This window comes from Pundamilia nyererei, unplaced genomic scaffold (genome assembly GCF_000239375.1).
Source record: "Pundamilia nyererei isolate P.nyererei 1_Seehausen unplaced genomic scaffold, PunNye1.0 scaffold00091, whole genome shotgun sequence".
Classification (NCBI taxonomy): Eukaryota; Metazoa; Chordata; class Actinopteri; order Cichliformes; family Cichlidae; genus Pundamilia; species Pundamilia nyererei.
This window is the reverse complement of record NW_005187492.1, coordinates 1,575,141-1,591,741: the sequence shown is the minus strand read 5'-3', so window position 1 is coordinate 1,591,741 and position 16,601 is coordinate 1,575,141. Positions and strand designations below refer to the sequence as shown.

At 38.7% G+C, this 16,601-nt stretch overlaps 1 protein-coding gene across 1 annotated transcript in view; it reads left to right on the top strand.

The window, feature by feature from the left end:
• dph1 (diphthamide biosynthesis 1) overlaps positions 1 to 16,601 on the top strand; it is a 65,968-nt gene that overhangs the window by 29,492 nt on the left and 19,875 nt on the right. The window contains exon 4 of the mRNA XM_005739367.1: positions 14,062 to 14,183. Within this exon, the coding sequence (XP_005739424.1) occupies positions 14,062 to 14,183 (122 nt within the window). The remainder of the gene's footprint in view (positions 1 to 14,061; positions 14,184 to 16,601) is intronic.

Here is a 16,601-nt window from a genome sequence, read left to right as displayed (position 1 = left end):
TTCTTTAGGTCACAAGCAGTTGTCTAAGCATTTCACTGCATATCGTACTGTGTATGACTGTGTACGTGACAAATAAAATTTGAATTTGAATTAGAATTTAGCTATGGATTCCAGCTGCATTCGTAGTTCTGCAAACTTTGAGTCAAGCTTTTCAGTTCAATCAGCTGTATTTCGATGTCCTCTGTGTCTAGCCAGTTAATGTGAGGTAAATCCAGCTGCTTATTAAAGCTTTCTGGTTTGATCAGGAAAGAAAATATTGGTCCACACCTGAAAGTCCCGAAAACACATTGTGAATTCTGTCTCGAGTCTACGGATGTATCCGTGTGTTTCCGCGGTGCTAATGCGGCACTGAGCCGACAGCTCCTGAAGCTTTTGAAGTGTTGTAATGTGGAAATTTCAACATCACTTGAAAAAACTGCCAGCTAGCAACATCCCTCTCACCTGTAGGCTAAGTTGTTTTTAGCCAATTACAAGTTGAATCTGGTAGTTGGGGTTGTTAGTTAAGGTACTGTCATTAAGAAGCGGCACAACTATGCGAGCTAATTTGTGATGTGCACCGCTGGCCCGGCCATTTATTTTTTTTAATGCACCCTCTCAGATTAATTCACTGCGTGTCATGCCCAGGGCTGGACTGGGACAAAAAAATCGTCCGGGCATTTTGACTAGAGACCGGTCAACCAGGTATTATAGGAAAAGCCATAAAGCCTTGATGTACACTGTCTTGTTGGCATATGTAGGATTTCTATACATTTTACATCAGATGAAAACTTTGGTTGTAAGATTCAGATAATTATTTATTAAAAGCTAGATATTTTAAATGAGAATAAAAAAGTATTTCTTTGTGCCCCCCTTTCCTTGATAATGCCCTACCCTGGCCCCCCTGGCAAAACTTTGCTAGACCCGCCCCTGCACAGTTACCAGCTGTCAGCTACATAGAAAAGGATCCTGGTGTTATTTGTCTCTCAGAAACAGTTCATAACTTCCCTTCAACTCATTCATGTGACCTAAAAGGTAAACCTGTTTCTCCGTCACCTGTTCAGCTCTGATGATTCAGTAAGGACATCTCCTGGTTTCATCTTCATGTTTCCCTCTCACCAGATAACCAGCTGACATCATGGCCAGCAGCTTTTACAGTTGTGGCTTAAATAAATTCTAACAACAGCTTATCAAGCTTAAAGGTGCTGCTGTTGTTTAATGCGACCTCCGCTGGTTTCTTCTTTCTGGCACAACGTGGGCGATAAATAAGCTACACCTAAACTTGGTTCATATCTGACCCAGATAGACTGCAGCTCATAATTTCTTACCTGTTATGAAGTTCAGTTCACCTGACAATCGGAACGGTGGCCGGCTTGGGTCTCTCCTCCTGCCTCCCCTTTCCCTCATCCACCTGCTGGCCTCTGTGGAAGCTCCGCCATAACCACCACCAAACAACTGAGTTATTTTTACACATCGGCCACCATCTGGCCAATCCACCACCTTTCATTGTTTATATTGTTAGCCCCCCTCAAAAAAACACCAAACAAACAAAAAAAAAAAACCCTGTCGGATCATAAGAACGAAAAATCACCATCAGCCCACGGATAAATGCCCGGTATGCCCGATGGCCAGTCCAGCTATGGTTGTGACATAAGTTAACCCTTTGCATGCCAGCTGTGCCAGCTCTATTAAGGGAAATTTTGTATTCATTAAATGTTTTAGTGGCAGGGATAGCTCAGTAGGTAGAGTGGTCGCCCCATGATTGGAAGGTCAGGGGTTCGAATCCACTGAACGGCTACCCTGAGGTACTCCTGAGCAAGGTACCGTCCCTAAACACTGCTCCCCGGGTGCCTGCCCCGGGCCCACTGCTTCACTGAGTGAATGGGTCAAATGCAGAGAAAGTAATTTCCCCACGGGGATCTATAAAGTATACATTATTATTATTGTTATGTTTTATATTATTATATCAACATATTAACAAAATTAAACAAACTTCTCCACAAGAGAGGGCTAACTCTTGCTCTGTTGTCCATTTCTTACTTAGCTGAGCTTCCCGTTCACCATGCAATGAATGAAACAGAATTTACACTTGTCTGCACATGCAGAGAAGATGTTCTCTGACTGTTCGATCACTTTTTGCTGTTATATCACAACCAGTTTTGACTGGAACAAATTCAACAGTTTCAGACACATTTGCTGGTGAGTTTGTGTTGTCTTCTAAATGTTGGAATCTTGAAGTTTTGTTCTTGCACTAGAAAACCTTGTGGAAATTACCTCGAATGTTACTCATGTGGTTCAGCCTTGGTTTCACGATGTTTATAGTTTATTTGCTTGTGATGTGATTTATTAAATATTGAATTAGATTAGCAAAGGTGTTGAGTGAACATCCCTGTGTTGTCATACAGTGTTCACCCTACTGGACTTGCTCAGTGGACTGTAACCAAAATCAACTATGAACAGCACAGCGAGAGTGCTCTGTAATCAACAATTTCTGGGTAAAAAAAAACCAAAGATATTTAAGAATCCAGTTTTGATAAATTGAGGATTTCTTCCATTTTTTTCTTAGAATTGTAACCTTCTAACATGTTTTTGCATGTTTTTCAGAAATGGTTCATTTAAAAAAAAATTTTGATTTAGTCCCCACATTTTTTTTTTTACATGTGGGCTTCCCATGAATGCCTTTGGTGGGATTAATTACATTAGGTCGAAGAAGAGATGAATGCATAGTTCCAGGCAGTAATCGGTGTCTTCAAGGAAGCTTTGGTGTTCCTGTGATAGTGCAGTGGAATTTAATACCCTATTATCTGTCCTCCTTAGTACTTACACTGATTCCTGTCTTTATGCCCTGCAGATCTGATAAACATTGTATCAAACTCAATTTAGTTGTCTGTATTATTTCTTTTGAGATCCCTAGAGATTAGATGCATTCCTGGTTATAGGCCTGGCCCTGAGATTTTTTTCCTTTCCTCCTTAAGCAATACCAGCCCAACAGCACTCACTTACAATAGCTGTTGCCATTTTTTTTTCTTTTTATGAAATTGGATTGCAGCTCTTTAATTGTGCAATGCTATGCTATATAGATTGGGGGCTCTATCTTGATAAAGCTGTAGGCTTTTCCATAATGACCCATGGCCCAGGCTTTGGAATAAATGCCATGACAAATAGATGAGATACACTCACAGAAATAGTGGTAATGATGCTGTTTTTTGCAGGGAGTTAAAGGATTATCTAATAGCATTACTGAAAACATCTGTCTAAGCATCATCCCATATTTGCTGTGTTGCCCTTCTCTCTATTTACTCATTCCTGGCAGATGTTCAATGACTCTGGTTAGACTGTCATATTTTACTGGGGGTTTTTCTCTCCTATTTTTTTTTCTGTGGACGACAGGCAGCCCAGGATTCCTGTGTCAATATGACATTGAAATGAAGTGAAATATGTAAGGGGAGAGGCATCAACTGCAAGCAAAAGGAGTGGAAATCATTTAATCCTCTTGCTCAGAGCCCCATGCCAAATTTATTTTGGAAGGGAATAGTTTGTTAGGATATCTATGTTATATGTGCAGAAAGCAGATTATAGATATCAGATTTGCTAATATTACGAGCCCAGCAGAAAACAGCTCATCTGTCTTACATAGGCTGTCATCTCCTCTTTGTCAGTATCATCATTTTCATCTTTTGTGACCTGCGCTCTCTTGGTGCTCTGTGGCAAGAACTCCTGTTCTCTCTTTCTGCCTTTTAACACACGTGTTTGTCATCATTTGCCTAAAATGAACTAAGAAATAATGGAGGTTCATCTCTAGTTAGCCCCCCTGCTGCCTTTGGGGAAAAGCTTCTTTTCCTGGGCCAGTCTGTTTTTCCCCTTGCCAAAGCTTACTCACACAGTAACAATGGGCTAATGGGGGCAGATATCTGAAATGTAATGTAATTAAAAGATGCACTTTTTCCAGACATAGGAAATAATGCATGTGTTTTTTGTGTATAGGAAAGTCAAGTTTGTGTCCTAATACACATATTAGCTTGTGTGTGTTTTGTCTTGGGATGCAAACGCACCACATATTCTCATTTGTGCTGTCTGCCCTCAGTGGCAACTGTGTAAGAGCAGTGTTACTGCACCTGTACCCACCTTGCCAACCTGCTTGTCACTTTGTTTCCTATGAGGCCATTGTGCTGCCTTTGCTATTATTAGATTTCAGATGTTAAAATGTCGATGGTAACACAGTCACAAGGACAGCCCTATGGACACTTACTGTGTTGTATTCTGCAGCTGCACTGTAGTGTTTCCAAGGGTAGACTATAACAATACAGACTATCCTGTCTGGAGCAAGTTCTGTGTTTATGCTTTAGCCAAACCCTATTTAATTAATGCATGTTATGCTACACAGACCTCTTTGATGCATTTACTTGGAATGCACAGGTTTGTCAAGAACCGATAAAATACCACTTTGCCCTTTTCAACCCTCAGCTCTTTTATTTTCTTCATGCTACATAATGATTAATTCTGCTGTATCGCTCAGATGTGTTAACACAAACACGTGTAAGGGTAGCTATGCCTTTGTGCTATGGATTATACTATAATACTTTAAAGCTTATGTTAAAACTTTGTGATTAATACTTTAAAATGCTTTAAAAAATGTTTTATTATCTGTACTTAAATATTCCAACTCTTGCTTGATTCAGGTTTTGAGCTCTTTTGGGGGAATTATGAAGATCAGTGATGTGCATTTTCAAATTCTTGATAGTCTAAACAATTGATCTTCCCCTTGTCTTTCTAGATTTCACCAGAATCTCTGAGTGTTTTATTTTTATTATTTACCAAAACTTATGAAGTCCACAATCTGAGAAATTCAGAAAAACAGAAATAACAAAATCCATTCTGGAAAGTAATTGAAACTAAACTGAATTACAAAATAGAATCTAAGTAGAAAATACAAAGCTATAATAACTCTGGCAGGTAAGCCTTGAACCATTTAAGAAGGATTTATTAGTATGTGTAAGAGTGTCTTGCGTGTCTTGCATAAAATTCAGTAAAATGCAGCCACTCATTGCTTTCATTTTTAACCAGCAATATAGTTCAAACACAATTTATTGAGGCATTTCTTTTATTATGAGTTGAGCCAGCTAATTCAGAGTAGCCTTCTGACCCTACTGTTTATATGGAAAATAGCAGATGAAGGTATAAGCTAAGTGCCTCTGCACACCTTGCATAGATCATGGGCCAGATTTACTAATGAGGCCACATTAGCTTTAGGATACAGTTTTTAGAATTGGGTTGATGGGAGAGGAAAGATCTGTGGGTGGTTCACTGACAAAGACACAGGCAGTTTATTTCAGCCATGACTGACACATTCAAATAAAAGCAGTTCAAATTAGCAGGACAACAACAAGGAGATATAATGAGGGAGAATGTTAATCTACTATCAGAAATAATAGAGTGTAAGTGCTGATTTTAAGCATATGTTTCCCTTCGGTAACAGCATGACAGTTCAGATCCAGGAGAGGCAAGTAAATCAGAATCACTTTGTTTGACTGAAACATAGAAACACTACAAGATCATCTCTCACTGTAAAATGTAACTTAATGTAATGTAATGTCAGACATCTAAGTTAAAACATGTATGAATTTTGTATTGGAATTACCCACTTCCCTCTGTTGTTAACTTCAGTTAAGTTCTGCTTCATCAAAATACTAGTATTGTAGAAAACCATATAGGGGTTTTGGCTATACTCAGGGTCAGGACTTCAAAGCTTTGAGCCATCCACCCATTCATTTATCTGCTTATTCTCAAAACTTCTTCTTCTGGCTTTCAAAGAAATTACACCTGTAGTGGAAGCTGTTACAGCCTTTTTTTTTCTTAGCATTATGCATAATTTGTGGAAAGTTGTCTGGTGCAGACATTAGTAAATTATGTTTTTATAATTTATTTTAATCATATTTTCACCATATTGTGTGCTTTGAAAGGGAAATGTTTACAGATATGTATGCCAAGGCCTGCTGGAAAAATCCCATTTCCACACATCAGTTGCAAAATTGACACTCAGCCGCTTTAGTAAATACAGACAGGCAGGGTTTTATGCTGGTCTTCATACCATAAGGTGAACCTGACAAAAAAACTGTTGTAAAATTCAATTCAATTCAATTTTCCTAATTCAGTGCCGGTAGTCTCAGAGTGCTTCATATTGCAAGAGTAAGTACCCAAGAATTTGGGAGGAAAAATCCGACAATTAGAGAGTTCATTGTGAACAAGCACTTGGCGATAGTGAAAAGAAAGAACTCTTTTTTAACTAGGAGACACTTCCAGAATAACCAAGATCAGAGAGGGGCAGCGATCTGGAGCAATCGGTTGAGGTGTGATGGAAAGGGAAAGACAAGTACAATAAATAAATAATAAATAAATACAAGGCAAGGCAAGTTTATTTGTATAGCACAATTCAACAACAAGGTGATTCAAAGTGCTTTACAGAGATATTAGAAACAAAAACAAGTAAAAAGCATGGACAAGGACAAAATGCAAACTGTAGGGAAAACTTGACATGCAGTAGCGACATGTAAATGCATCAGGAATTGAAAGGAATGGCTAAGTGCATCTTGGGAAGTAACCCCATGTAACCTGAGCATATGCCAGCATAATTAATAAATGGCTCAGGGTCACCGATCTAGCTGTAAGTACATACGTCATCAAAAGGAAAGTTTTTCAGTCCTGATCTTTATAAACTAGAGAGTGTGTCCGTCTCCTTAATCCAAATTGGGACCTGGTTCCATAGGATGAGCAGCCTGATAGCTGATAGGCCTTCCTACTGTTCTACTCTAGGAACCACATGTGCTCTATTGGGATAATAACCAATGTAAGGACAAGACTTCGGTTGGATGCACATTATAATTCATTGTGATAAGCTAAAAAAATGTTCTCCCCTTCAGTTTTTGCTGCAACAGCTTTTTCATTACCATGGGCATTACAATATGTTTAGTGACACTGTATAAGAAAACACAACAGAGAAGCAGTTGGGTGTTTTGATCGATTAGACACTTATTGATATTGGTTGATAAGTTATTATACTATTAATATTGAAATATGCATGCATAGTTATACTGCTGAGAAATAGCCACCGCTATCCCTTAGAGATAATGGATATCAATTCTCGAAAATGAACAAGTTTCAGTTTATAAGGTTATAAATTAGGATTACCATTTTGATGCAAAATGAAAAGCACTGCCATTAAGCCTTACCTGCCCTTTATATTTCTTTAAGATCAATCAGTAATCTTGTTTAATATCCATCTGTAACCGCCTAACCGTTTATTTTCAATAACAATTAAGTATTTGTTGTACTGTTAATGCTCAGTACGTGCATGCCAAAGAAAACAAAGTTGCCAGACGCTGCTGATGAGTTTCAGTGTGGCAAAGATATTACTCTCCAAGATATTCCTCTATAGTGCTTTTCTGAAAATGGTACAGCTTGCAGTGTATTGTAATGCATCCTAATATAGAAAACTACAAGACTCGTATATTGGTCACCTTGACAAAAGAACATATAGTAATACTTGGTTTTCTGAAAACCACAGTCTAGAGGATCCCATTGAGTCCACCGCAGCATACACCGAGTGAAAGGCAGTGAGACAGTCTGGACAGATATCCAATACATCAGGGTCAACATATTCACAGTTCCACTTGGCAATTTAGAGTCAAAATCTATTTGCATTTCTCTGGAGTAAAAGAAATTCAGCGACCCTGGAGGAAACCCACACACCCACCAGGAGAGAATGCACACCTATTATAGCAAGGGCTTTGGCTGAAGATTAAAAATAGAACTCTATTTTGTAAAAGGACCTTGCTAACTATTAAACTCTCCTGCCAAAGTAACAGGTTTTGGGTTGCTGATGTTCACTGTCATAATACCATTTAAATTAAATCAATAAGCTGTATTTAAAAAAAAAAAATTTAAATAATGAAAGAAACCTTTCTGTAGCATAAAAACTGTTGTTTACTGATGTTTTACTACAAAATATGTAACATTTAAAACCTTGCAATTTTGGACAAACTTTCATTATGTTCTTACTCATTTTGCTCTTCTTGTAAAGCTACTGCTGAACAAATTCATTTACATCAGCAGGGAAATAAGGAGGCATGCAAATTTGTAAATTGGATTAGCCCACCTGATGATCATGGATGACTGTGAAAAATTCAGCGGTTAACCACCCTCAGCCCACTCCACTCTACTGCACCCCACCCACATACACACAATACGGACATTATCACCCTTAAAAACAAAAAGATCTGACAGTCTAGTTGACAGTTCCCACACTTGCTGAGTAATTCATGGAATACATGTTATTCTAGTGAAACAGGCTTGGTAAGTTGGAAAATGTGGGTTTGGCAGATAAGCATTTTAATTACCCCTGGGTCAAATTTCAAATTTTTTTTTGTATATTTTACCTTTAAATTTACTGGTTTCTCAAAACAGAAAAGTAATGATGTTAGTTAGCGATACAGTTAGGGCACATGGATAATATATAGGATAACAATACAATACAATCACAATACAATACATTAAAAAAAAAAAGAATATAATAGAAAACGCTATAATTTTGTAGTTAGACTCCCCAGCTGCTTTATTAGGTACATGTTGATGTTAGCGTGTTAGACCCTGTTTTCACTTCTGAATTGCTTTAGTTTTTATTGGCATAAATTCAACAAGGTAGAAATTTTCCTCAAAGACTTGAGTACATATTGAACAGGATGGCACAGTTACTCTACATCCATGAGGAAACTCTCCCATTTCTCCCATTTTGTGGTATGATGTGTTACTCTGTTGAAAACAGACATCAGAAAATGGGTTATAAATATGGTTATATATGGACATAGTTGTCACCAATATTCAGGTAGGTTATTGCTTTTAGATTATTCTAAATTGATACTAAGGGGCCCAAGGTGTCCCTATAAAAGATTAACAAGCACGAATTGGGACTCCTCTGTCTGAAATCTTGCGGGAAGCACTTCCAGATTTATGGTCCTGACAGTGATCACTGTCTGAAATTCTTCCATAACTATTGCCATCATTATGTTTTTCAACAGTGAGGTCTTGAGAGAGATCATTGGTTTTACCCACAATAAGATGTTTCTTGTCTGATACCTTGGTAACGAGGCACTTCTTTAAAGGCATCAGTTGGGACTGACCCAGCTGATATTAATTTGCACTATGTGGCAGGATTGCTTTTTATTTGTGTTCCTGTTTCTCTTTAAACTTTATCCGGTCGTTAAGTCTGATGTCACTAGCCGTGTCTGGGCCTAAACTCCGCTGCAGGTCCATATATCAAACGATCACTATGGTATTACTGAGAGTTGAAAAACGGTCTAAAGTCTTTCATCTTTAATAAAATGATCAGCGTTCTGTTCTACCAGGTGTAACAATTGAGTTTAACATCCAGGCATCCATGAAAACGGAATTTATGACATTTAACGGAGTTAGAAGTTAGCAGGAAGTTAGCTCGCTAGCTTCTATCTAAATACAATATAGCATGTCCTGACTGCGGGGTTTTGGAAACAAATTAAAACGTACAGCTCTGTTATCACTTCCAACATAAATGAAGACAGAAAACTAAACAGCAGTGACGTTTGTAGGGTTACTGAAGTTTGGCTAGCTGATATATAATGATGTGCTACGTGACCGCTAGCGACACAGCTATGTTAGCATAATATAAACAAGATAACTTTCTTTCCACTCGATAAAAGTTAACGTGAGTGTTCTCGGTGGTCAGGAACAAATGTAATCGCATGGCAGGATGCTGTAAAAGGACCAAACTTCAGCCAGGAGAACAACTGAGATAATCCATCCATAATACGAGGTTAGTCATTCATATACTGCTGCATGGGCTGGGCTGTAGTTACATCCTAAGGTATAAAAACTGAGCTTAAACAAATGATTAGCGGTAATAAAAGCCGAGGGAGGTCAACAGTGATCACTGACTGTTTTAGGAGCTTTTTGAGATTAAATAGAAGAAAATACATAACGTTAACAACACAAAAGCCATATTAAACGCAGACTACTTTAGGCCTGGAAGTAGGATTCATCACGTCATCACTTAACGACCGGATTCTTCTACCTTATTCTAGTTTCTTTGCCGCTTAACTACTCCCTCAGTTTTCATCCGATTTTCACCATTCAAATTTTAAGCTGTTCTGCTCATTCTGCTAATGTCAGCTATATGTTGTGGTGCTGATAACTTTTATACTTTTTGAAAAATTAAGCTTTTTATGCCATTTTTGGGCCCATTTTAATGACTGGAACCACATTATCAGTGTGATCACCAGTTTAGCTTGCCAGGCTGAGCCGTGTTTTAGCTCAATGAGATGAGCAGCCATTTTCAGAGCAGGAGGCCGGGGTTCGAATCCTACTTATGGCAACATTTTTTTCAGTAAACACTTTAACTTTTTTTTTAACACTTTTCAGAATAAATTTCAGCTTCTACACCCCGTTTCAGCAGAAATTTCAGCTCTTTCACCTCTTTTCAGCATGATTCAGCTTCTAACGGACCCTTCACATTTTTCTCTCACCATATCTGTCTTTGGGACAAGAACTAGTTTGGCTCAGTGAGATGAGCCGCTGCCGTGAGACCTGGTGGTGCAGGTTTGAATCCTATCTGTGGCGGTTGTCACTCTTCTTCTCTGCTTGCACTCAGTGTGCTTTATTGACATTGTTCAGTGTACCCTTTCAAATACAACAGTTTTCAGCAAAGACTTCAGTTTCTACAAAGTGTTTTCAGCAGATAGTTCTCCTGCTGTTTTCAGATTCCACTACACGGCATTCACACTGCATTTTTGCAGGAAAAGCAACTTTGTCTAGTTACTGATAGATTTCAGCTGGTGCTGTGACTTCCCATGCCTTTTTAAACCTCCCTTTATTCAGGTATTCAATAGTTTTTTCCCTTTTGTCATTTCTCATCATTACACATAACTGAATGTATGGACATCAATGGTTTGATTTCTTTACATATGTGGATTGAATGGTTTGTTGCCAACATCTGGTGAAAATTTCATATTGATAGCACCTTTTAGAATTATATTTACACTGAAAATTGGTGATGGGTTCAACACTTTATCTGCTGCACAGACACAAATAGAAATTAACACGCGCTACCAGAGCAAGCAGTGTTAATACTATAAAATGTATAATGTAATCATAGTTTTCAGCTTGCTCAGAGTTTAAATATGTCATTGACATATTAGCTGTGGTACAATGGAGTTTTATAATGGAAAGTTGTTTATATATCATTTTTAAACAGTCGTTTGTTTTTTCTCTCAGGCTAATGGGCCCAATAGTAAAACTGTCAATGAAATATATCTGCAACTTAACACATCGCAAAATACTCAGAACCTTAAATCAAATGTTATCTAGACAGATGGTGGAAGCCTGTTAGTTTAATTTAGTCTGGTAATTTTCATGAACAGATAAGTGTCATCTGTGACAGAATGGCTTTGTGTGGCGCAATCGAATTGTTCAGAGACGAGAGAAGTTTTGCATTCTCTTTGTCTGCTGCAACATCTTTGAGGTGTAATGCACTGGTACCAACAAGTTCTCTGCTTTATTGTGACATCAGAAGAAATTCCTGTCAAAGTCAGGAAAAGGAAATTGGCATCAGAGCACAGACCAGAAAGATGCATTTACTTTTATGCTTACTCAACTGCATTAGGACAATGATGCAGTGAAGAAAAATGCCATTTATGTAAAAACACATCAGTTGTTTAAACTATTGATAAGTGGTGATACAATCAGCTGGCAATACTTTTACACCGTGTGCGCGCGTGTGCACATGTGTACTTGGATGCATGTATTCCATTCTTGCTGCAGACTCAAGCTTGTTTTTGTAGCACACACCAGCACAGTGGTTTTTGTAACGGAGATTCAAATCAGTTGGCAATTTCTCACACATATTGAGCTGTATGCTAAAGAGCTAATTAACAAGGGCTGTTATAGAGTTCACAAGCTCCTCTGACATCTTAATTAGATCTTAATGACATTTCAGTTGGAATGGCTGAACTTAGTACCACAAGATGAGGCAAAACCACTGCTGATATGCAGAGAGAAATCGGAACTGTGCAAGACACGGGACACCAGTATGCGAAGCAATAGAGGAGAGGAGTGATAGTTGAGGATGTGAAAGTGGAAAAAATCTAAATAGGGATGGATCGAAGGACATTTTGGCTTTATGTCTGTACAGTAGTGTCCTGTGTTGAGATAATGTGATTGTGATTTACACTGATACACATTTCAAGTCGTTGTCCTCTCTCTGTTTTTTTTCATCATGCGTCTTCGTTCTGTTTCGCTCTCCCATTGGGATATGGGACTATATGTTTCCCAGTAATTACTCTGTCCATGTCCCAGTAGCATTACACATCTCATATCAGCCTCTTAAACAGATTCTTAGCATTTATTACCATAAAATTTCAATGTACTTACCCTGGAAATAACTAGATACAGCTTGCACTGCCAGTGTAGTAATGATATTTCTGGCAGATAGATGGCTGATTAGATACAATAATCTTCTGTAGTGCTGTGTTTTGCATTGTAGATGGTTTTGCGTGGTCTGCAGTGAATTGCAGGGGAAATCTTTTTTTTCTTTTTCTGGTGGACAGTATTTTTAGCTGAAAGGTTGTTGCACGTTTATGAAAAATAATCTTTCCAGTGAGTGAGAAACCTTAAATGATCCTTGTTATTGTATCATTTTTAGTGATCCTTAATTACCTTCCTGCTATTGGCTAGACATCCAATGGTGCACAAACAGATGGATGCAGACAAAATCAAAACCCAGAGAAAGAGAGAGAGCCACTGATTCAAACCTTTGAATGCAAATATTTATTTATCAGATGAGTTGCTCTGTCTGTGTTTTCCTGGGCTCAGCTGGCCTGTACTCCTTTCACTTGAGAGCTGCTATTATAGGAGAAGGGACAGGGACATTTGGAGAGGAACTACGTAGAAATCCAGGGGACAATGATGAGGGGCCTAGGGAGAGCACAAACTAGAGATTACATGAGAGAAATTGAGAGAGGAAAGGCTAAATAGAAACTTTGTGTGAAGCCCCTGGCGAGGTGCAGAGCGAGGAATAAACAGAGTAGATGTTGGTTGAAAGATTGGGCAGCAGGAGACGTATTACTAAGAATCTGTGGGTTTCTACAGATGTTGTATTGTGTGCAGCCATTTCTGTTTATCACTTTCCTCTCCTTTCCCCAAGTCCTTCTTCTCGTCTCAGTTCTACCTCTTCTGTCTAGCCTAAATCTGTCAGAATACAGCCACGAATACCTGGCAACAACTTCATTTTACAAACACCCCCTTGTCTACCCATCTTCTCTCCCTTACAATGCCTGAAGCTTCTGTTCATTAGCTCTTTTTTGCTGTTACTACCCGCTTTTATTCATTTTACTTAGTCTTTATGGGTTTACTTAGCATTTTATTTGCCCATAAAGGGTGATATGTGTAGGCACTTGTTTTTCAGTAGCACAATCTGCAATTATTTTTAACAGTACTGAGTCCACAGATGCCTGTGTAATTTGTTAGTGTTCCTTTCAAGAAGGCCATGATTATTTTCTCCTTTTACATCTGCAAAGTGGAACATTAGGGCCCACATGGTCTGTGTATTTCACAGCCTTCACAGCAAATCTGGGAAATAGATTGTTAAAGACCTCTGCAAACTCTAATCTATTTGTATCAGTCATACATTTCCTTTTGTGCTTCTCCTCTTCGTCTAGTGTTCTGTCTGTGGCCAGGCTAACTGATGACCCATTAACCCTCGTCTGGCAGGGCTTTAACTATCAGACAGCTTGTACTGTACTTTGGCCGCTGGCTCCCAGTTATAAGGAGCAAAAGAATAGCAGTGTGTCACCCTGATGTACTGTGAGTCAGTCATTGACTGGTAGCTTTGTCAGATGCTATATAGTCTACTCAATCTGCAGCAAGTGGATAGGAGTTGATCTTACTCAGCTCGCTTATAATCACACCATGCCTTGGATGCTATGTGTGTTATTCGTTATGGTAACAAGCAACAGCATATATGGTCTGTAACAACAGTGATTAGAGCCTCTGCCCAAATTCCAGGTTCACAGATGCAGATACATTTGTGATGGGGGATGTGACGTACGGCGCCTGCTGTGTGGATGACTTCACTGCTCGAGCCCTGGGAGCAGATTTCATGGTGCACTATGGCCACAGTTGCCTAAGTGAGTCTCTGTTTTTTTTTTCTCTCTTCATGACTCTTCGTGTAGAGAATGTCAAGTGATCTAGCATCGAAGACACCCACTTACTAAGAGTGGGTTGCATTAAAAAAAAAAAAGAAGCTTCAGAACATAGACATACCAACAACGACAGACTCACAGACAAAGCCATCGATCAATGGAAAATGTTACTAGTTGGTGCATTCTTCCCAACTCTAGTTTGGAAAGCATATCAGATGTTTGGAGCCTGGGCATCACATTTACTCAGCAGATCAATGGAGGACATGCATTAGAGCCGTTCTTTGAAAACCTCAAGCAGTTCTCGAGGACCTTCACCCTCGCCCCCACTGTCTGCCTTTCGCAGAACATGGGAGGAAATGTTAAATCAATAGTTTTGATATATCTCTGCCAGAACGACCTCACCTATCCCAAATACCAGAAATGACCAACAGAATTTTAATACCACTGAAAAACTCTCTCTTTCGCTCTTTGGCTTTATTGTGTTCATTGTGTTAGTCTTTGTGTATGTGCTGTTGGCATATTTATAATTTGATTATCATGGAGCAATTATGTATGCAGGCATGTATGTTTACAAAAGATAAGATATGTACCTGTTTCTGCTGAGAGTAGCCCAGCAAATTCAAGGATAAAGGCGTTAAAGTCTTTGCGGGTTGGGATGGAGATCAGATATTAATTGATGGAAGAGATTAAAAAAACAAACAAACCCAAATGGACTGCAGATCCTGAGAGAATGCAAATGTAATGGTGGTGTCGTGCATCCGTTCCTGACCTTCATCTCTCAGTCGTGAGGACATCACTGCACTGTTTCCCCAAGATGTCAGCCACCTGTGGGAGATGAAAGACACGGTGTTTTGTCTGACTCACAGAGGAACTCTCTCTCCCGCATTCATTCATTTCCCTTTCATTTCCTCTGCAGTATCTGCTTTTGAGAGTAGTGGTGTCTTCTCATATTTCCTCATCATAAAGCACCTCCAGTTTGAGCCGGACAATATGGGCAACATCATAAAACCGTGTTTTAAAGTTCTAACATTGTTTGCAGATATGAGTTTGGGGACTTTTTTGTTGATGTTTAACCTGAATACCATAGTAGTTGGAACAGAACAGCCTAAGATAAACTGGAGAACATACTGGAATCAAAATATAGAATCCAAAATTGAACTCCAGGAAGGAAAACTGTCAGGAGATAGAAGCTCTCCTCCGATAATGCCAGGAAAGTTTTACTGGTCTTCCTTAAACATCATGAGTAGATCCTCACTATTAAAGTCATTTCAGAGCATGGCCATGGCACTGATTTTAGAGTAGCTAGTCGTATTTGTGTGGTACTGGATAACAGTTTTGTAATTTTTATAACAGCCCAGGTAACAGTTCCCATCTGTAGACACTTGCTGTGGGATTGTTATTGTATACGACTGTATTGATTGTTTTGAGCAGTTGAAATGTTGTCAGCAGTATCAGATTATGACATTAACTTTAAGTGAGAACCCTCTCATGTCCTGCTGTTAATGTTTGAATTCATTGTGAATCAATACACTGTTTGGATTGCTCCATCAGGTAATAGAGAAGTCTTCAGATGATTGTGGCTATGGTGAATAGCTTTAGATAATAAATTTAATAAACAAATAACCTTGACTGCCCTCTACAACGCCACAGTACCATATTGTATTACATTTCTATTTTTATATATTGCCCTCTTCACTCACATCCGTTTTCTTGTTAAATTGAGCTCGTTTGTGTATTTTGTGCCATTCTCAGTTATTTATTTTATCAAGCTAGGTTGCTTTAACAATGTAATTCACCAACTTTTGGGTCAAATAAATGTCATATCTTATTAAACCATAATAGCATAGCAAGCATCTCTTATTTCATTATATAAATGCTAAATCCATTCTCCAATCCAAGTTAAATGCTATCACATTTCCCCACATAGATAATCCAGATTATTTCAGGACCACATTTTCAATATGCCAAACGATTGGCTTATTGTTCATGAATTATACAGAGGTACAATATCAGAATAGATTTTGTTTTTACATATTGATTTTTAACAGACCATTTGTAACCAAGCCAGTATAGCACTATGTCCACCCTTTTGTTCAATTTGAGTGTGCATTTGTGTTTGTTTTCATGGGCATTAATAAGCAGCTGTGCTAAGTGAGCTTATTGCCATGAAAAGGATAAAAACCAGTGATGGTGCAAGTGAGTCGTGTCTGTCTCATTGACTGTGTCTCTGATTGCAGCACCTAAGTGCTCTCAGGCTACCATGCTAATGTGAACACAGATCGATGTCACTTTCCTCTGCCCTTTTATGTTTTGGGAGTGTCTATAAACAAGCAACAGACGGTTGTTGGTCTCAGTCTAGATTTTTACCTATCTCCCCCTCATGATGTATTTAACTCCTTGGTT